The sequence below is a fragment of the Dromiciops gliroides genome, chromosome 5 (genome assembly GCF_019393635.1).
Source record: "Dromiciops gliroides isolate mDroGli1 chromosome 5, mDroGli1.pri, whole genome shotgun sequence".
NCBI lineage: Eukaryota > Metazoa > Chordata > Mammalia > Microbiotheria > Microbiotheriidae > Dromiciops > Dromiciops gliroides.
In genome coordinates, this window is record NC_057865.1 from 43,973,362 (window position 1) to 43,992,884 (window position 19,523).

A 19,523-nucleotide genomic window follows, 5' to 3' on the forward strand; every position below is an offset into this window, starting at 1 on the left:
AAAGGATTTAAGTGATTACATGATTTTAATAGTATTTCTATACATTGCTTTGGTTTTATATTGAGGGATAGGGTAGCATTTGGAAACCCTCCTCCCTCTAAAAAAGAGAGTTCACTCAATATGTAACCATGAAGCTTTATCTGGTGGTTCACATGGGTGGGCCAATGGTCAGTCCCAAGTTTTTCAGCAGCTTTTAGGGATCCCCAGTAGGCTGGTGAAAGTCCTTTCTAGTAACGTGCCATAATTGATGCTTTGTTCCTTTCCTCCTCCTTCCCTGCCACCCACATGGGAAATCAAGGCACTGCTCAGAACAAGTGGGCACTTGGGATACAGCCTGATGCTGGTATGCTGCTGACAGTACTAGGCTTGTCTGCATGGCCACGTTATGAAATGTTCCATTCAGAACACTGGAACAACTGCTAAAAATCAGTCACTGTGGTGTTACTTGGCTGAGCTACAAAAAAACTAGGCGGCTATAAATACTATCCACACACTGATATGCGCAGTGGTATCCGAAGGCAGCAGATATAACATTTGTTTTGCTTTTGTTTTTGTTTTTTTTTGCTCCTTCCCCTTTGTTGCTTTCTTAGATCCCAGCTATCGTTCTTTCCACTCTGGTGGCTATGGCCAGGATGCCTTGGGTATGGACCCTATGATGGAACATGAAATGGGTGGCCACCACCCAGGTGCTGATTACCCAGTTGATGGGCTTCCAGATCTGGGACACGCCCAGGACCTCATGGATGGGCTGCCTCCAGGTGACAGTAATCAGTTGGCTTGGTTCGATACTGACCTGTAAATCATCCTTTAGGTAAGAAGTTACACATTTGGGTAGAATACTGTCCCCACGGCCCCCTCGGTGTGGATTCACTTGGTAGGGAGGGAGCTATTTCAAGGCATTTGTGACTCTGCACAGTAGCAGAGAGCCTTGAACGGCATTGTCTTTGAGTGTTCTCACTTGTCTGGTCATTACGTGGTCCTTCACTGTCTTGTACCACAGAATTTTGCAATGGACTCTCATGGGTAACATTTGCTGTTTTAAACATTAATGGCAGCCTCTCTCTTTCTACACAGCTGTCTTGTCTGAGTGAGCTTGCATTGTACTTGGCCTGTAGAGTTGCTGAGAGGGCTCGAGGGGTGGGCTGGCATCTCAGAAAGTGCCTGACACACTAACCACGCTGAGTTTCCTATGGGAACACTTGAAGTAAGCTTTTTGTTTTGGTCCTTTTTGGTCGAGGAGTAACAATACCAATGGATTTTGGGAGTGACTCAAGAAATGAAGATGCACAAGAATGGATCACGAGATGGAATTTATCAAACCCTAGCCTTGCTTGTTAAAATTATTTTTTTTAATCTCTGTAATGGTACTGACTTTGCTTGCTTTGACAGTAGCTTTTCCTTTTTTCCTTTTTTTTCCCTTTTTTTTTGGCAGTAACTGTTAGTTTTTTTAAGTCTTGTAGTGTTAAGTTATAGTGGATACTGCTACAGCAATTTCTGATTTTTAAGGATCGAGTAATGGTGTAGAACACTAACTAATTCATAATCACTCTAATTGTATTCTGAATAAAGTGTAACATTGTGTAGCCTTTTTGTATAAAATAGACAAATAGAAATGGTCCAATTAGTTTCCTTTTTAATATGCTTAAAATAAGCAGGTGGATCTATTTCATGTTTTTGATCAAAAATTTTATCTGGGATATGTCTGGGTAGGGGCCAGTAAGAACTGTTATTTGAAACCTTGTATTGGACAGTTTACCAGTTGCCTTTTATCCCAAAGTTGTTGTAACCTGCTGTGATACAGATGCTTCCAAGAGAAAATGCAGTTATAAAAATGGCTCAGAATTAAAGAAAACTTTTAATTCATTCTACTGTGTCACCTTTTTTCTTTAGAGGAATGCCCTTTTTGCCCCAGTAAATAGCTCGCACACATCATTTTTTTAGCCTGTCTTGAGTGGTTTATATGTCATAAGTTTGCCCCTTTTATTCAAAGGATAACATACACATTTCAAAGAATGGTTTGTCCAAAGCTTAGTTGTAACTAAAATGGTGTTAACAGTTTGAGTTGAGAGAGAATTGGAGACCCCAGAAGGGATTATATGGCATATGTGTGTTCTTGCCACATACACATGAAAGTCTCTGCTGAATCTCTTCTCCCTCCAAAAGAGTAATAAGGAACGGTCAGTGCTAGTCATTAGGGTGTAATGCTTGCTACTATTTTAGCCTCTGTTGTGCTCGATATTGAGGCTAGTTTGCCAGCATAAGCCCACCCACATGGCATGGAGCCCTCCCTGCATTCAGAGATTTCTGGGCACAAGTGGATATAGCTTAAAAAAAAGTTAGAGAGCTAAAAAACGAGGTTGGGTTTTTTGTTGTTTTTTTAAATCACATGACTTCATTCTATTAACACAGTTACAATAGCTTGGATCTCAGCTTCTGGAGCATCCATACTTTGGGGGATAAGGGCAGCAGTAATACTCAGAAGCTAGCCCTTAATCTTTGGCAATGTGGTTAGTCTTATGTCCGAATAGTATATTAAAGAATATTTCTTCCGTTTCTTTCTTTGATAAAACTGCTAATTGTAGAATTTGCCAACTATGCCAAATACAATTCATTTATTCAAGAAATCAAGAGGATCAAAGGCTAGCCATAGGGATTTTAATTTTGCAAAATATAAGGGTCATAAGTGATGGAAATGGTTTTAATAGTCTTTCACTTATGATCCACACAGTAAACCTCCTTAAAGAAGTGACTTGCCCAAGGTGACAATAATAGACTGCTAAAACATTAACAAGAGACAGCTTGTTACAACATCAAAATGTCTGTGGTTCAGATGAGAGGAGGTTCTCAAAATAAGTTCCATATGTACTTTCTACAGTCCTAGCTGTCTGGCTTCCTCCACAGAAGGCCTACTTGTGTGCCTGTTTTAATCTAAGTACTGTTATTTGTTAATAGGACTGTTTTCTAGGCCTTCAAGGGGAGGCAGGGCTGATCTCCAGGTCCTGAGCCAAGCTGAACCATAAGTGGTCCATGCAGTATGTGCTTTTCTGTTGCCATGAACAGACTGAGAGGGATGGGACAGTGAAATCACATAGCAAAAGATGGGATTGAGAGCCACACTAGTGAGAATTGTCTGCCTGTTAAGGGACTTTTTTCAGTTGGAGCATTCTATGAGAAGCAATAAAATAGGTATTTAATTTTTTTCTTTTTTTGGATGAGGCAATTAGGGTTAAGTGACTTGCCCAGGGTCACACAGCGACTAAGTGTCAAGTGTCTGAAGCCAGATTTGAACGCAGGACCTCCTGAATCCAGGGCTGGTGCTTTATCCACTAATAATGGGTATTTTAAAGAGAAAACTAGGTATGGTTTGGAAAGCCTGGGGAGGGTCCTGCTTTACAAACAAAAGCGTTGTTGAGGTCTCTGAGAGTCCCAAGTTGTGTCTGACTGTTTTTTGTATTTGGGCTGTGAACAGAACACAGTGATGAATGATGTTGGTCCAGTAGGGAAAAACTGACTTTGCATACTATAAATCAGATCCCATCATAACTCCACAAAGAAGCTGTACTATCATTTGGTGCCCTGTGAACGCGGGCAGGACTGCTATCTCAGACATGGCTACTCCCAGCCCATTGCACTGTCAGGTGAGGAGAATGGAACGCTGAGTTCGGCCAAGGCCTTGCCTTCAGGGAGGAGCGGCAGGGGATGGGAGAGGCTCAGTGGGGCAGTGAGGAGGCAGGCCCTCAGGGGAGCCGAGCTGGGCTTCGAGTGTGATTTCTGGCGATTTCCACAGCAAAGGTAAAGTTGGGGATGAGAGAAGAAGCCAAATGTCGGTTTTTAGCCTGAGATCGGGGATCGCTGGCCCCTAATTTAGAGCTGGAAGGGGACACAGTCCATCTAATCCAGTCCCCTTAGTCTTACACAGGAGAGGAGCCCGAGGTGCAGAAAAGGGAGACAGTCTCCTAAGGTCACATACAACTAAGTGGCATTGAGAGGGTTTAAATCCAGGTCCTCTGGACCCCAGACCCAGAACTTTCCACCGAACCACCCTACCTCTTTGGGGTAGTGAAAACAGCTTGCATTGGAATCCATCACTTGGACCTCAGAATCACAGAATAGGAGAACAGGATGTTGGTGCTCATTTAAGCCGGTTCATGGAGCTTCAGAAGATCATAGGGTTAGAGCAGGGGAGGGCTTGAAAGGCCCTCAAGTTCAACCTCCCCATCTTATAGCTGGGGAAACAAGCACCTGTAGTCACAAGGCCCAGAGACCAGACCGAGCCCAAGCCTTCCTAACGTCCTGATTCCTAACTTAGGACTGGCTCGGCGGATTGGCGAAAATCATCTTTAAGCAAGTGGACTGAGCCAAGATTAGATGCAGATGCCAGGACAGGCCACCTTCCCCAGGTATAAAGTGGAGGTGGCAAGCAAGAGCTGTGCTGTGAGAATCAGAAGCTAGGCTGCTGAGAGCTACCGTGGGCTTCTGGAAGTCACACCCTCCTTGAGACCTTGGGCAATCATTTCATGTCTTGGAGCAGCTTCCCTTTACTCATCTAAACAATGGAGCGTTAGGCTAGCTGCCCCCCCCCCCCCATCCCGCTGATCCTAGGAGAAGAAAGTGTGTTACACTTTTTTCCTCTGCTTCATTTGGATTTCATTCCTTCTCACCTTCACCTGCACCACGTGTTTTTGGTAGACCCTCCTAGTGCACAGGGCCTCAGCCTCTGAGCCTTCCCCTCTTAGGTTAGGAGGGGCCATAGGCCTGAATCCAGTGGGAAATGGTGCTTCCTGATCTGTCAGCCCTCTCTGAGTTCATACCTTCATTTAGACCTGATAGTTCTTAAATTTTCCACCAAAAGATTCCATTCTTTGGCACCTGTTTCATCCCTTCTCCATGCTCTCACCTGGAACATTCCCCTCATCACATTTGTGGAGGAAGTCCTGGACCACAATGTTAGCACAAGTTGTTTTGGGGAGTGGGCTAGAAGGGGAAAGGGGGAGGAGAAAGCACAGTTTATACAAGAACGGTTTGAGTATTTCAGGGAATCAACACTGCTGGGGAAGCCCATTAGCCCATCAACCTTTTTCTTGACGGGACTACACTCAAACCCTTCTGAACAACATTGTTCACTCACCCCTTAAAAATATCCAAGGAGGGACAGCTAGGTGGTGCAGTGGATAAAACACCAGTCCTGGATTCAGGAGTACCTGAGTTCAAATCCAGCCTCAGACACTTGACACTAGCTGTGTGACCCTGGACAAGTCGCTTAACCCTCATTGCCCCACAAAAAAATTGGTTCCAATCCATAGCCCATAACAGACTAAGTTCTTCCTAATGTTTCTCTCAAGTTCCTCCCTGGGTCCATTGTCTTTTGTGGCTGTGGAAAAGAGCCCAGTCATGGGCAACATAGGGCCCTTGACCTGTTTTAAAAAAGTCTTTTCCCCACTTCCTCCTCCCTAATCTTACCATCTTCAACCCCCAAACTCCAAACCTTTTGGCTATTTTTCCTGAACTGGAAGTCAGTAACCCCTTCCTGCCCCTGTCTCCTGGTTCCTGTGGGTCAGTAGGGCTAAGAAGATGGCACCATGGGTACAAGGCCCTAGGATCAAAGAAAGGAGAGGGCAAGGAAAGAGAAGCTGAGAATGGCACTGGGAAAATGGTAGAAGTTATTGCTGGGGTTAAATGGCAAGTCACCCCCTTAGACCCTACTTGTACTTCTAATCCTTTTCATTACTTTGGTTCCCAAACTCTCCATGTTGCATCTAAATTGCCGAGCCCCACCCTTGCCTAGTTGTAAGGGAGGCCCAGGAGCAGCCAGGCCTTAGTGCCTGTGAGAAACATGGCATCATCCCAAAGATGCTGACCTTGGCTTTCTGTTAGAACCAGGGTCCCCACCAAGAAAGTCTGCTTCAGGAGGAAGCCGGTAGCAGTGAAGCTGTCCAGCTCTCCTTAGCCAACACGGCTCAGGATTCATTTTGGAACGTTGACTCTTCTCCACGTACACACATACATACACACACACACACACACACACACACACACACACACACACACACACACACACACACACACACACACACACACACACACCCCGGCAAAACTGGCTCAGCTCAATGACCTGTTTTCACTCAGTAACATATGTTTGAACATTAGCCTTTTTTCTTAATTAGCAAAGCTTCCTCTCAGTGCAACTGAACAGGCTCCTTTGTCACTGGAACACACTATTCTTTGCAGGCCTCCAATCCCATACAGACCCCGTCTTCCCAGCTCCCCAAGCTCTTGTAGGGGTGTGTGTTTGATTCTGCATTTCCCACCAATACTGGGCACGAGCTGAGCTCACAATCCTCCCAGCATCCCACAGCTGTTAATCCCAGAAATCCAAACAAGGGGGAGAAAGAGTAAACCTCAAACCAGCTTCCAAAGGCCTTCTAGGGAGCTCACTTTTGCACCTGTCCCCAGGGGAGGGGAGGGAGGAAGAAAGGACAAAAGGCCTCAGACACCCAACTCTTTATTTGTCCATGCGTTTCATGGTGCCTAGAATGCCAAAGTGACCTTCACAGGGTGACTTAGCAAAGTGCTGACCTCACTGCACTTGCCCTTAAAGACACTTTCTGAATCCATTCTTGATGGCCCTGAGGTTTGGAGGTGACTGCGGCCAGTGCGCCCTGACATCAGTGGTGGGTCCTCATCCTGGAGGCACAGCAGGGCGGTGCTGCTGAAGACCCCCCGGGTTGCCTTCATTTTTGGTGTCCAACTATTTCGAGAATTTCTTTAGCCAAGGAAACAACAACGTTCTCATGGGGGCTGTGGGAGGAAAAAAACAGAGGGAGAGACGTATTAGGCATATTCCACTTCGGCCGTCTATCCTCGGCCTGATCCCGTGGCTCCGCTTTCTGCCTTCAGTCATGTCCACAGCACCTGATGGGTTGGCTGGCTCGCTCCAAGCATACATAGCTCTGCCACCTGCAGCAGCACATCAGGAATGTCTGAGCAGAAAGGAGAGGGTGTGTGAGAACACAACCCATCATCCTTACTTGCTGCCCCCCCAGGGTCCCCAGCCCTCCTGCCTGGCAAGGGCTCTGAGGCGGCCAGACACCTGTGTTTTCATTTAAATGGTGAAGGACTGACATGGAGAGCTCAGGACTTGTCCAACTATCTGGCAAGCAGAGGCCACTGAGCCTCACCTGGGGTCTGCCTGCGGGGCTGCTCCTGCCCCAATTCAGCTTTTGTAAAAACCAAATCAAAGGATCCTCCTCTCCCTCTCCACCCGCCCCCCACCCCATGCGCTGGAGGGCAGGAGTCAGGCCTCCCAACCTCCTTGGAGGTGTCGATTTGTGATTAGCAGCTTAAAATGGAAACTTTGTTATGTGAGCACATTGTTTGAAACAGATTCAAACCCGTGCCTTGACAACTGTTATCAAAGAATGGATAAAGATCAAATGGCAGGAACTCGAAGTATAAAATTAGTCCGGGACACCCCAGCTAGGCAGAAATAGCGCCCTTGCCAGCGCACCCAAGTGCCCCTGCAGCATGATGGGGTCTGGCTCTTCAGTGAATGGGATGGCAGAAGAAAAAGCAGCTGGCATTCTTGCTCCCCTTATCAGAGTTCCTGAGAGACAGCAGGAATGCATTTGAACATGGCTTACAGTCCAGTTAAGCAAGGCATATTTAGTTAGGGAGCCTGGGGCAGGAAGGCCTGAGAACTTGTGACCACGGGGAAAGCGTTTTGGTGACCTCGAAGACCCAAACCAGGCTTACAGCAGTCTTCTTGCTGCTGTCACTCGGCCAGGAGTGGGAGGATTGGCCGACCAGATCATTCCGCTCATCCAGAAGCCTTGGAAAGTCATGCAAGTGGAAGGAGCATTAAGGGTGACCCCCTTTCCAAGTCTGCTGCCGTCACGCTAGTCTGAGCTCACGACTCCTCGGGGTCACCTGACTTCCAGGCCCGGTTCTCTATCACCTGCCTCCAGATAAATTTCCCTAAAGTATGGCTTTCATTCCCATCATTCCCATATTCCCAAATCTCAGGAATATTTATTAAGTTCCTGGATGTGCTGGGGAGGCAAAGACTGTTGCAGTCGGTCCTCCAGGAGCTGTGATTTGGCTTCAATTCGGCCTCTTCCCGTACTTTGGGAAAACAAAACCAAACAATTGCTGTTTAAACGTCCACAATTCTCACCTGCACTGCACTTCCACCAAACTGGCCTGTCTGCAGTCCCTGTGTGTGTGCCTCTCTCCCTCTCCTCTGCTGCTCTTTGCCTTCCCTCAACTCCCTTCAGATGCACCCTGCCCCTCACACCCCCATCCCGTCCCATCCTCTGTTCTCCGATCTCTCCCAGTGCTTGTCTCATCCCACTGTGCATACGCAGGGCTTCTCTTCCTTACTAGATTGGCAGCTGCATGAGGACAGGGTCTGTACACTCAAGCAAAATAATGCATGCATGTAAAGGGTCATCTGTGGCTGGGGGTGGGGATGAGTAGGGGAGTGTAGCAACAGTAGTAGTGTCGTCTTTCATCCCCTCTCAAGCCCTGCATCCAGTGCCTCAACACATTTTTCTTGCATCTGTCTGGAAAATGATTTGTGTTACCTGGTAAGAAACTGCACTCAAATGGGTACAATTAAAATAGTTCCTTCATATTACTGTCCTTTCCATTAAGAAAAATTCATTGGAAAGTGCATTTAATAGGATAATCCAGGGTTTTAAATAAACTTCCTTAAAATATAACAAGCAAGAAAATGTCGAGTCCCTTAAGAGATGCCAAGGAAGGTATGATGGGAAAAGTGTGATACTTGGGGCGGGGGGTCAGAAGAGCTGAGGGCATCTCACTTCAGTCTGATGCAATAAGTAAATAAGTGCCTACCCTCTGCCAAGCAGTGTTAGGTCCTGGTGCACAAAAACAAAGCAGGCCCTGCCCTCAAAAAGCTTGCACTCTTATCCCAAAGAGATCATTAAAAAGGGAAAAGGACCAACATCTGCAAAAAATATTTATAGCAGCTCTTTGTGGTGGTAAAGAATTGGAAGTCGAGGGGATGCCCATCAATTGGGGAATGGCTGAACAAGTTGTGGTTTATGAATGTAATGGAATCCTACTGTACTATAAGAAATGATGAGCAGGGTGATTTCAGGAAAAAACCTGGAAAGACTTAAATGAACCGTTCAGCCGAGCGAAGTGAGCAGAACCAGAATGCCGTACACAGTAACAGCAACAGCAACACTGTGTGATGATTAACGGTGATAGACTTCCCTCTTCTCAGCCGTGCAATGATCCAAGACAATGGCAAAGAACCCATGATGGAAAATGTTCTCCACATGAAAAAAGAACTGTGGAATCTGAATGCAGATTGAACCATACTGTTTCTACTTTTGTTTTTGAGGTTTTCTCCTTTTATTCTGATTATTCTTTCACAACATGACTAATGTAGAAATATGTTTAATGTGAAATATAACCTTGATCAGATTGCTTTCTGTCTTGGAGAGGGGGGAGGGAAGGGAAGGAGAAAAATGTTAAACTAAAAATCTTATGAAAACAAATGCTGAAAACTATCTTTACATGTAAATGGAAAATTATAAAATACTTTTATGATTAAAAAAATAAAAACAAAAACAAGAAAAAACAAAGCTTTCATTCTACTTGTGAAGACACTGAATAGTATCTAATGTTCACAGAAACACTGGGCGCAGGAGGAATCAAGAGAGGCTCTGGAGGAGACGGGGCATATGAACAGGAAATGATGGGGATAGGTTCTAAAGAGCTGGAGCCAAAGTAGTGCATTGCAAAGATGGGTGACACCTCATAAAAAGGCTTGGTTATGAAGTAGCACGTAAACTCTGGAACGTTAGTTCTTCATCTACAAAAACAGCATAACAATAAATATATTACCTAACTCACAAGGTTGTGAAGAAGGTGCTTTTAAAATGAGTTCAGATTTTAGAATTTATCACTGGAAGGAACTTTAAAAATTATCTGTCTAGTCCAGGCCCCTCATCTGACATCGGAAGCTGAGACACATGTACTTGTATTTCTAGCTCACATAGCCTGGGATAAAATGTCTGAAGGTAAAAAAAAGGGGGGGAGGGCTCAGCTGGACTAATTGTATCTACTGCTACAGCAGTCACCAAAACCAAGGGGGTCTGGAGGTATTTGTGAGGTGTGTGTGTGTGTGTGTGTGTGTGTGTGTGTGTGTGTGTGTGTGTGTGTGACCATCAAATGTTTCCCACCCTTCTTAGTCCACAAGTCCTCATTACAACATGTGGGGTCCTGAGCTGAGCACTGGGCACAAAGAGAAGCAAAGCTGGTCCCTGTCCTCAGGGAGCAGGGTGACTCGTGATCATTCCTTCCTTCCTTCCTGCATCCACTCGGATTGCTTCCTTTTATGAGTTGTCTTCCCCCATTGAAATGTCAGTTCCATGAGGACAGGGGCTGTCTTGTTTATTTCACTTGTATTCTCCTTTCTTTGGCATGGTTTCTGGGACACAGTAGGTGCTTAATAAATGCTTCTTGACTTGACCCCCTCAGCCAGCCATCTCTGTCCCCTTCAGCTTGTCCCTAGCTACTGGCTCCTTCCCTAATGCCTACAAACACATCGACGTCTTCCTCATCCTTAGGCAAAAAGAAAACCTCAAGGATCCATCCCCTAACACTATCTCTTCTCCCTTTCTTAAACAACCTCCCTGAAGAAGCTTCCCATGTTTGTCATCTCCACTTTCTCTCCTTTAGCCCCACGTCTGTCCTTTCCCATCTGACCTCCACCCTCAACGTTCAGTTCCAACTGCTTAGAGGCATCTGAGTCAGGTGCTAGCGGTGGGTACAGATAGGGAACTGTATAGGTCACTCATTAATTCAGCAAATCTGATGAAATGATGCCATTATGCATTGCTAAGTGCTAGAAAAAGGAGGCCCCAAGTTTAGCTCGGGTCAGATTCTTCTTGTCCTTATGGCTCATATAGTCTAGGAGTGCTAAGATTCTCCCGGTCTCAGCAAGGGGGTGAGCACGGGCTTGGAGGGGATGACACACGGCGCACATCCCATGGTGATCATCTGCTCTGGGTGGAATGGGACTTTCCCCACCATTTAACTAAAAGCAAACCCTGGGATCATCTCCTGAACTTCCTCAGGGTCCCAGTGACCCCAAGCAGAGATACTCTTTCAGGACTGGGGTAATCACAACAGACCTTCAAGGCACACATTGGGTCTGGGTGATAAATGTTGAGGAAGAGGATATTAAAGGGAGCCCTCAGCAGATTCTTCCCTGGTCCCTGGGGATGAGAGTTCAAGTCTAAATGCCTCAATATTCTAAATTCATGGGGAGGGTTTACAGTTCTTACTCCCCACCCCCCCAACTCTACTCTCCCAGCCACGATCTAGAATTTTGTGGCAGGCAAAGGACAGATAACCAGATGCTACTGAAGCATTCAGGCCATGAGCTAGAGTGAGCCCTGGAGTTCTCTGGCAAAGGTTCAGAGCCCACGAAGGCGTTCAATGCTCTGCTACTGTACCGACTTTATTAAGAACAAAGCCATCATGGGACAAGGCTCTCCAACATGCCCAGTCTGTTTAGGACGTGTGTGTAGCCTCATGGGGTCTGGAAGAGGGGCAGTGGGGCCCACGGAATCCCATTCCCTCACATGTGTCCCCATTTACCACTGCGGAAGCAAGCAAAGAACCACCAGCAAGTAAACCCCTCACCAGAACGCGATGGGGAAGGAAGCCCTAGAAAACAATGAAGGGCCAGGGCCTTTAGGCTTCTTGTCTCAGCCTCTGGAAGAGCATTTCACTGGCCTGGCCACCCAGGAGGGAAGGGGCAGAGTTTGGTGACCAAGTGCTGGACCTGTGGCATTCAGGCCAGAGACACCTGGGGCCTTGCTGCTGGATCCAGGTGTTCTCTCCCTTCCCCCTCCCCCACAGAGGCCCCCCTCATTTTTCCCCTGTGAGATCAAAGTCTGCTGCCGCTGCTCCAACAAAAGCCAAATTGCTCAGGAGGGGTGAGGCAGCCAAGAGAGAAACCTGAGAGGCCGGGGACGGGCACCCAGGGGACGCAGCTTGAGCTCCTGGAAATTCCTGAGAGCCGGAGGGGCCTCACCTGGTAGGTGGGGCCAAGGCCTCCAGCGAGCGGATAAGAGCAGTACCATCCTTCTTCAGGCTCTCCAAGTGCTTCTCATTTGAAGTGATCTGGAAGGAAAAGAAAAAGTTTTCAGGAGGGGATCTGGGTGGGGGAGAGAAGAAAACAGGCCCCCCCCCCCCCCCCCCCCCGCCCAGCTGCAGCACATGGCTTTGAGCTGTTTGTGAATGTGAAAAGAATTGAGGTCTGTGACTAGCCAGGTAGGCTGATGCCATCCTCGGGGTCCTAACCCAGAACCCCGAGAAAAGCTCCTCATCTAGCCCCAGGGGCTGGGGATCTGCTGCAGATCCCCTTTAGGCCCAGCTGTGGGGGGCACCAGGAGTGAGTGATCCCCAAAGAATCCCTGTGCCCCAACCCCATGAGATGCTGATGTCTCTCCCCAAGGATTGAAAGGTGGGGTGCATTTTGTTCATGTTGTCTCCCCCAGGTAGGCTATAAGATTCAAGGTCAAGGACCGTACCCCCCACCCCTAGCCCAGGGTCTGGCATATAGTAGTAGCTTAATAAATGATTGTGGGTTGTTATTGACCCTTGTGGACTCCAAAGGCCCACATGGGACTTCATGTTGCTAAGTCCCATGCTCCCAGACTCCTTGGTGCTGCTCTTAAAGGAAGAGGTACAAGAGGTATGAGTCATACTTGATGAAGAATAACTTATTTTGGCTGCAAAGATATAAAAAGGGAAGGAAGAGAGGAGGGGAAGGTAAAAAGAGAAAGGAGGAAAGACAGACGGGAAAGGTAGAACATGGAATTCTCCCTTCCTAAGCTGCTAGCTTTAGTGACAGCCTTGCAGCAGCTCAAGCTCTCTGAAACAACTTTGGCCCTTTATTGGTAACATATGAATCGTTTCTTTGACCTGGGTTTGAAGTCCTGGGATAATTTTAGGAGGGAGCTACTTCCACAGGAGACAGAAAACATTCAGTCTTATCCAAAGTGAATCATTTTAGGGTCTAGCTTTGAACTGCTGGATACATGCAGATGAAGAGAGGTCCATTTGGAGTAACAACACTCCCTTGGTCAGGGGTCTTGGACCTTGAACTTTAGGGACTCCAGGGTCTGGGCACCTCATTTCTTTCCCATCTTTGCTAGGTTTGTGGTGACTCCCCTTAGGCTATTGGAATCTCAGGGACATAATGGGGGGGGGGGAATGCTGGTAGAAGAAGGAGGAAATGGATTTTATTTACACCCCAGGGTCCCCTGTGAGAGCTCATGCTTTTCTCCTGTGAGAACCCTACATTAGACACTGCAGTTTCTGTGGCTTGGTGGGTTGAACTTGTGGTTTGAACACTGAGCTTCAGAAGCCGCAGGATCAAAGGCCATAGTCCCAGCGGTGCCTCCTTCCTCTCAAGTTAAACCAATGGAGCTCCTCATAATTGCTCCTACCCAGAGGAAGGGAGAGCAGGCAGGGAGAAGGGTCTTCCAGGTAATACCTGTAAAACACCTTATTCCTCTGGATTTTTTGTAAAGGCTCAATCTAAACCTCCCTGGGAAACAACATGCTACTGGGGCACCTGGGAAATGAACCGGCAGCCAGACTTTGTGGGTCTGAAAGCCAGTGTGGGCAGGGTCTGCTTCTCTACTTCACACCCACAACAAGGGGGTGTGTTCTCCTTCACAAGAGAATTGGAAGTGGGGGGGGCAGCTAGGTGACAAACTCGGCTCTTAAAGACAGATGCTGGGGCAGCTAGATGGATGGCGCAGTGGATAGAGCACCAGCCCTAGATTAAGGAGGACCTGAGTTCAAATCCGGCTTCAGACACTTGACAATTACAATTACTAGCTGTGTGACCCTGAGCGAGTCACTTAACCCCATTGCTGCACAAAAAAAAAGAAAGAAAGAAAGAAAGAAAGAAAGAAAGAAAGAAAGAAAGAAAGAAAGAAAGAAAGAAAGAAAGAAAGAAAGAAAGAAAGAAAAAAGTGTGACAAGAGAATTGGAAGTAAGAAGTGACTGCACCAGTGAATGGCATCTGTCCTACATGTAGATGTTCACAGCAAAGCCTCTGGCCTAGCTGACTACTAAAAGATGAATGATAATGAGCTAAAAATTATGTCAACAACATATGTGTTATAGCAGTTTATGGCTTCCAAGACACTTTCACTGTCATTTGATAAAGAGAGGAAATCCCGGCACAGAGAAATCAGCGTCTCTCACAGACTAGCAATATAACCCTGGGCAAGTCACTTAACAACCTTGCTCAGCCTCAGTTTCTTTACCAGTAAAATGAAAACTATAACACACCATCTCACAGGGGTTGTAGTGGGAATCAAATGAAATAAATATGAAACAAATTTTAAAATCATAAAGCATTATAGAAATGAGTTACTATCATCATCAAGGTGACACGTTTAAGGCAGGTCAAGTGGTGAAGATTCCCAAGGAATGGAAATAACTACAGATGGCACTTGTCCCTCCAAAGGTGAACTGAGAAAACATCAGCCGCCGCCATCCCAGTCCATCCTTCTCATCTCTTCTTGCAACTAGGTGAGGATGGCCTGTGCCTGCCCTAAGGGTACTGGGAAATACCCAAGGAGAGACCTGGCAGGAATCTGCAGATAGGAACCTCCAGCTCGTTATATCTTCACAGCCACATCACTGAGGGATGCAAGGAATATAAAGTCTCATTGGGTTTGCTGTTTGCTGACTTGGCCTTAATCCTACCCTCCACCCCAGCCCCACCCCATGCTTTTATCAGTGTCACAGCTTCAATGATAAACACTTACAGAGATATAATTTTATTCAATGATCCTCCGGGTATCAATAGCAGGTGGGGCCTGAAGAGGGGGAACAGAAGTTTACCAACAACGTTCACCACTGTCAGGGAGGAGAGTCGGAGGAGAGGAGCAATTCACCAAAGATGGAGGCTCCTGTTGATGGATGACATGGTGCTGATCGCATTGATCGCATAGGAAAAAGCAAGTGAATGAAGACTTCCCCCTCAGCTGGATGGGCAGTACACTGTCTTGAAGAGATGTCCTGGAAGAGCAACAAGGTGGGCCCAGAGTCGAGTGGGAGGAAGACAGAAGGCTAGATCACAATGATCCTAAATTCATCTCTGCCCCAAAGGTATGGCTGCTGCTTCTTTCCATGCCTCCTCTCCCACCCCCACCCCCAGGAGGGTACAAGTTTCTGGAGGTCAGGGCTGGTTTTGTCTTTGTATCCTCTATGCCTAGCATGGTGCTTCACACGTGGAAGACGATGAATAAATGTCTATAGACCTAAACTTGATTTTCATACCATTTCTCCTCCCAGGAAAGCTACATGTGCCTAAGAGTAATGGAGCACAACAGTTTCAGGAGAATAGAACTATAGGTGCCCCAAAGGGCATTGACTAGAAAGACACATGGGCTAGGGGGAACTGAGATGGCAGAGTAATAAGAAGCTTCCCTTCTCCCCACCAAAAACCTCTTTCAAACAGAAATGCGCCAGACCAAATCTTGAGGGGAAAACCCAAGAAAAAAATAATCACAGAGTCATTTTCCAGTCCGGGTTGGCATAGGGAGACAGATAACAAGGTCTGTGGACAACGGGGACAGAGTCTGGCCAGGAGTAGCTACACAGAGTACTCCAGTGCGCACAGAAAGACTATGGAGTAGGACAAGAGGAGGTTCCAGGGCACTCTCAGACTAGTAGTGGAGCACTGTGACAGGAATGGATGTGATCTGGAAACTTTATTGTTTACTACTCAGTCCTTGGTCATAGATCCAGGATAGATTTGTACTCAGGGGTGGTAACTGAGGGTAACAACCCACTACAAGCCCTGGACAATATAAGGAGAAAGGAGAAAATCCAGGAGCAAACAACAGCAGTGTGGTTCACACCCCCAGGAACAAAGCAGGGTTTTAGTTACAGCTTCCATCCTACCTAGAAGCCAACAAAGGAATAAGCAGGACAAGAATCCCAGACCAAAGGGAAATGCAGAGTTCTGTTTCTCTGAACCAGCAGAGCTTCCAAGTTGGCTGATAGCAACTTTGTCCAGCAGCATCTATTGCTGCTCAGACCCTAAATCAGGTTAGACACTTGAAGAACTCAGATGGGGGTAAAGGACAGCAATGAAGTTTTGGACTGGATCAGAGCACTTTGGGAGTACTGAACACTTGCAGGTTCCCAGACAAAACTGTCCCTGAGATCTTGGAATAACACATCATTCAATATCCCCCAAGAAAGCAGCAAAAGGAATAGCCCAGATCATCCCTCCAGAGATACACAGAGCCCTCCCCTAAGATCAAGTCCAAAATCAGGAATTAGGCTGGAAGAATGAACAAATAATGAATCCTACCATAAAAAAGCTTTTATGATGACAGAGACACTCAAGACACAAACCCAGAAGAGAATGACTCCTGAATATCTAAAAACAATGTCTCAAAGGAAGACACAACTTGTGTACATATTCAACCAGAATTTCTGGAGGAGATGAAGCAAGAATATTTTTTTACTGTTTTTCTTAATCAATGAATTGCGAGTAGTAAAGGAAAATATTGGAAAACAAATAAGATCTATAGAAGAAAAAATTGCAAAAGGAATTAAACAGTTTGGCCCAATAGGTGTAAAACCTTGCCCAGGAAACAAACTCCCTGAAAAACAGAATGGACCAAATAGAAGCTAATAATTCCACAACACAACAAGAAATATTAAAACAAAGTCAAAAGACTGAAAAAATAGAAGAAAATATAAGATATTTCATAGCAAAACAATTGACCTAGAAAACAGATAGAGGAGAAAAAAAATTTAAGAATCACTATCTGGGGGCAGCTAGGTGGTACAGTGGATAGAGTACTGGCCCTGGATTCAGGAGTACCTGAGTTCAAATTCGGCCTCAGACCCTTGACACTTACTAGCTGTGTGACCCTGGATAAGTCACTTAACCCCAAATGCCTCACCAAAAAAAAAAAAAAAGAATCACTATCTGAATGTTAGGACCAAAAAAAAAAAATAAATAACTAAAAAGGAGCTTAGAAGACTGTCCATCTTGAAAACAGTGGGCAGAGTGGAAATAAAAAAAATTCATTGGTCATCTCTTGAAAAAGAACCCCATTAAAATTTCTAGGAACATCATAAACAAAATCCAGAGCTTCTGGGTCAAAGAAAAGATACTGCAAGCAGTAAGAAGACAAGAATTTAAGAACCAAGGAGCGAGTCAGGATCACTCATGATTTAGTATCCACTATCATAGAGGAGTGAAGAGCTTGGTATATGATATTCCAGAAAGCAAAGGATTTGGATTTATAGCCAAGAATAACTTACTCAGAAAAACTTAGTATAATACTATGGGGCAAAAAAAATGTTTATAAAATAAAGGTCTCCCAAGCATTTTTAAGGAAAAGACCAGAGCTGTGTAGAAACTTTGAAGTTCAAAACAAAGAATTAAGAGAAACATAAAAAGGGGAACATGAATGAGTGATCATAAGAGACAAAACAAGGATAAACTATTTACATGCAAATATGGGCAGATAATACACGTGTTCCCTCTGAACCCTACCATCATTTGGGCCCATAGAGAGGGTCTAATGAGACAAGGGAGTGGTTCTATTATATCTTGATAAATGAAATATGGAAAGAGAAGGGAAGAGGAATATACTAGGGAGAGAAAAGGAAAGGAAGATGAGAGGAAATGATCACATAACCAGGGTGTAAAAATAGACATTTATACACATACAGGTGTGTATGGGTGGGAGTAGGGAGCAGCTGATACTTGAACTTCACTCTCACATAGAGACAGAATTGGGTGTAGAACAACATTACACTCAGCATATAAATAGGAGGGAGAGAAGAGAGGGTAGAGCTAGAGAGAGAATAGATTAAAGAAGGGATTAATCTGAATCAAAACAAATTCTACCTAAGGATGGACAAAAAAAAAATAAAGCTCTTTTTGAGATGGCAAAGACTGGGAATTTGAGGGGGTGCTCATCAATTTGGGAATGGTTGAACATGTTTTGGTATATGAATGTAATGGAACATTATTGTTCTGTTGTTGTTGGTCCTTTGCTTTTTTTTTTTTTTTGTGCCGGGCAATGAGGGTTAAGTGCCTTGCCCAGGGTCACACAGCTAGTAAGTGTCAAGTGTCTGAAGCTGGATTTGAACTCAGGTCCTCCTGACTCCAGGGCCAGTGCTCTATCCACTGTGCCACCTGGCTGCCTGGTGCTTCGTTTTTGAAGAGAACCAGTGACATCATGGAGTGATGTCTTGACTTGCATGTGAATTGGATTTAAGTGAGGCCAACTTGCACTAAGTCATCAGCCTCACTCTCTCTTCCAGAAGCATCAAAGTTGAGAAATAATGAAGGGGGTTAGTTTTAGAGAAACCTGTGAAGACCTGTATGAACTGATGCAGAATGAAGTGAACAGAATCAAGAGAACAATTTATAAAAGGACAACAATATGGTGAAGACAAATAACTTTGAAAGACTTGGGAATTCTAATGAGCAAAATGATCAACTGTGATTCCAGAGGATGCATGAAGAAACATCTCCTCAGAGAGATGAGGAGGAGGACTCAGAGAACAGAATGATATGTGTATACATACACACACACATACATAGAATATATATTGAACACAGCCAATGCAGAAATTTGTTTTGCTTAATCAGATTCTATGATTTTTGCTGTTTGAAAAAATAAAATCTAGTAAAAGATACATGGTGGGTATAAGCAGAGCCCAACATATTACTAAGATGAGTTGTACAAGGATTAGTGTCAACAGATATGGATGACCTGACAAAAAGGTGGCCTTATGGCATGTGGGCAGCCCAGGCATTGGACCGATAACCCCAAGAATCTGAAAAGAGGAAGCAGAGTTTCTATGGAAATTTATGGAAAGAAATAGATAAGAATTGTGCAGGATGGAAAAGCCTGCTGCCAACTACACAGGAATGAGGGTGGGAAGTAACCATATCAATAAGATCCCAGATCCACTGAAGAATCAACAAGTATTAATTATCTAGAATGTAGCTCTTTAAACTGTGGGTCATGACTCCATATGGGTTCATGTAACTGAATGTGGGGGTCGTAGAAAATTTGGCAACAGTAAAAAGTTATGTATATCTATATTACATACCTATATATCCAGGGTTGCATTAAAAATTTCTCAGGTGAAAAAGGGTCGCTAGCAGAAAAAGTTTAAGAAGCCTTGATCTAGAAGACTCACTGAAGAGGAACATTTTTTAGTGCCCAATAAAATACATTCATTTTCAGTACTGCCCAGGGAAAAAAAAGCTTAAGACTGTATCTCTGGTTCTGGTACTGATTTTTCTCATTTTAAGTTTAAATCTTGTTTATTTCCTTACCTGTATTTGTCAGAAAGTTCCCTACAAGTAGCAGGCATACAATGATGTTTGCTGAATGAATGAACGAATTAATCAATTAATTGATTGGTTGGTTGGTTCATTAATGAAACATCAGCTGAGTTCATTAGAG

General features: G+C 45.1%; 2 protein-coding genes across 4 annotated transcripts in view; one reads left to right on the top strand and one right to left on the bottom strand.

Annotated features, from left to right (window-relative positions):
- CTNNB1 (catenin beta 1) overlaps nt 1–1,863 on the top strand; it is a 42,607-nt gene extending 40,744 nt beyond the window's left edge. For 2 of the 3 annotated variants that reach the window (XM_043966004.1, XM_043966006.1), the window contains exons 15-16: nt 591–811; nt 1,075–1,863. In XM_043966004.1, coding sequence (XP_043821939.1) covers nt 591–799 — 209 coding nt within the window. In that variant the 3' untranslated portion in view covers nt 800–811; nt 1,075–1,863. The remainder of the gene's footprint in view (nt 1–590; nt 812–1,074) is intronic. The other variant, XM_043966005.1, reaches the window with a different exon arrangement.
- A 4,498-nt stretch (nt 1,864–6,361) lies between these two features.
- The window catches only part of ULK4 (unc-51 like kinase 4), a 669,562-nt gene continuing 656,400 nt past the window's right edge, over nt 6,362–19,523 (bottom strand). Inside the window, exons 36-37 of the mRNA XM_043966928.1 lie at nt 12,077–12,165; nt 6,362–6,798 (exon numbers count right to left, since the gene is read on the bottom strand). Coding sequence (XP_043822863.1) covers nt 6,732–6,798; nt 12,077–12,165 — 156 coding nt within the window. The 3' untranslated portion in view covers nt 6,362–6,731. The remainder of the gene's footprint in view (nt 6,799–12,076; nt 12,166–19,523) is intronic.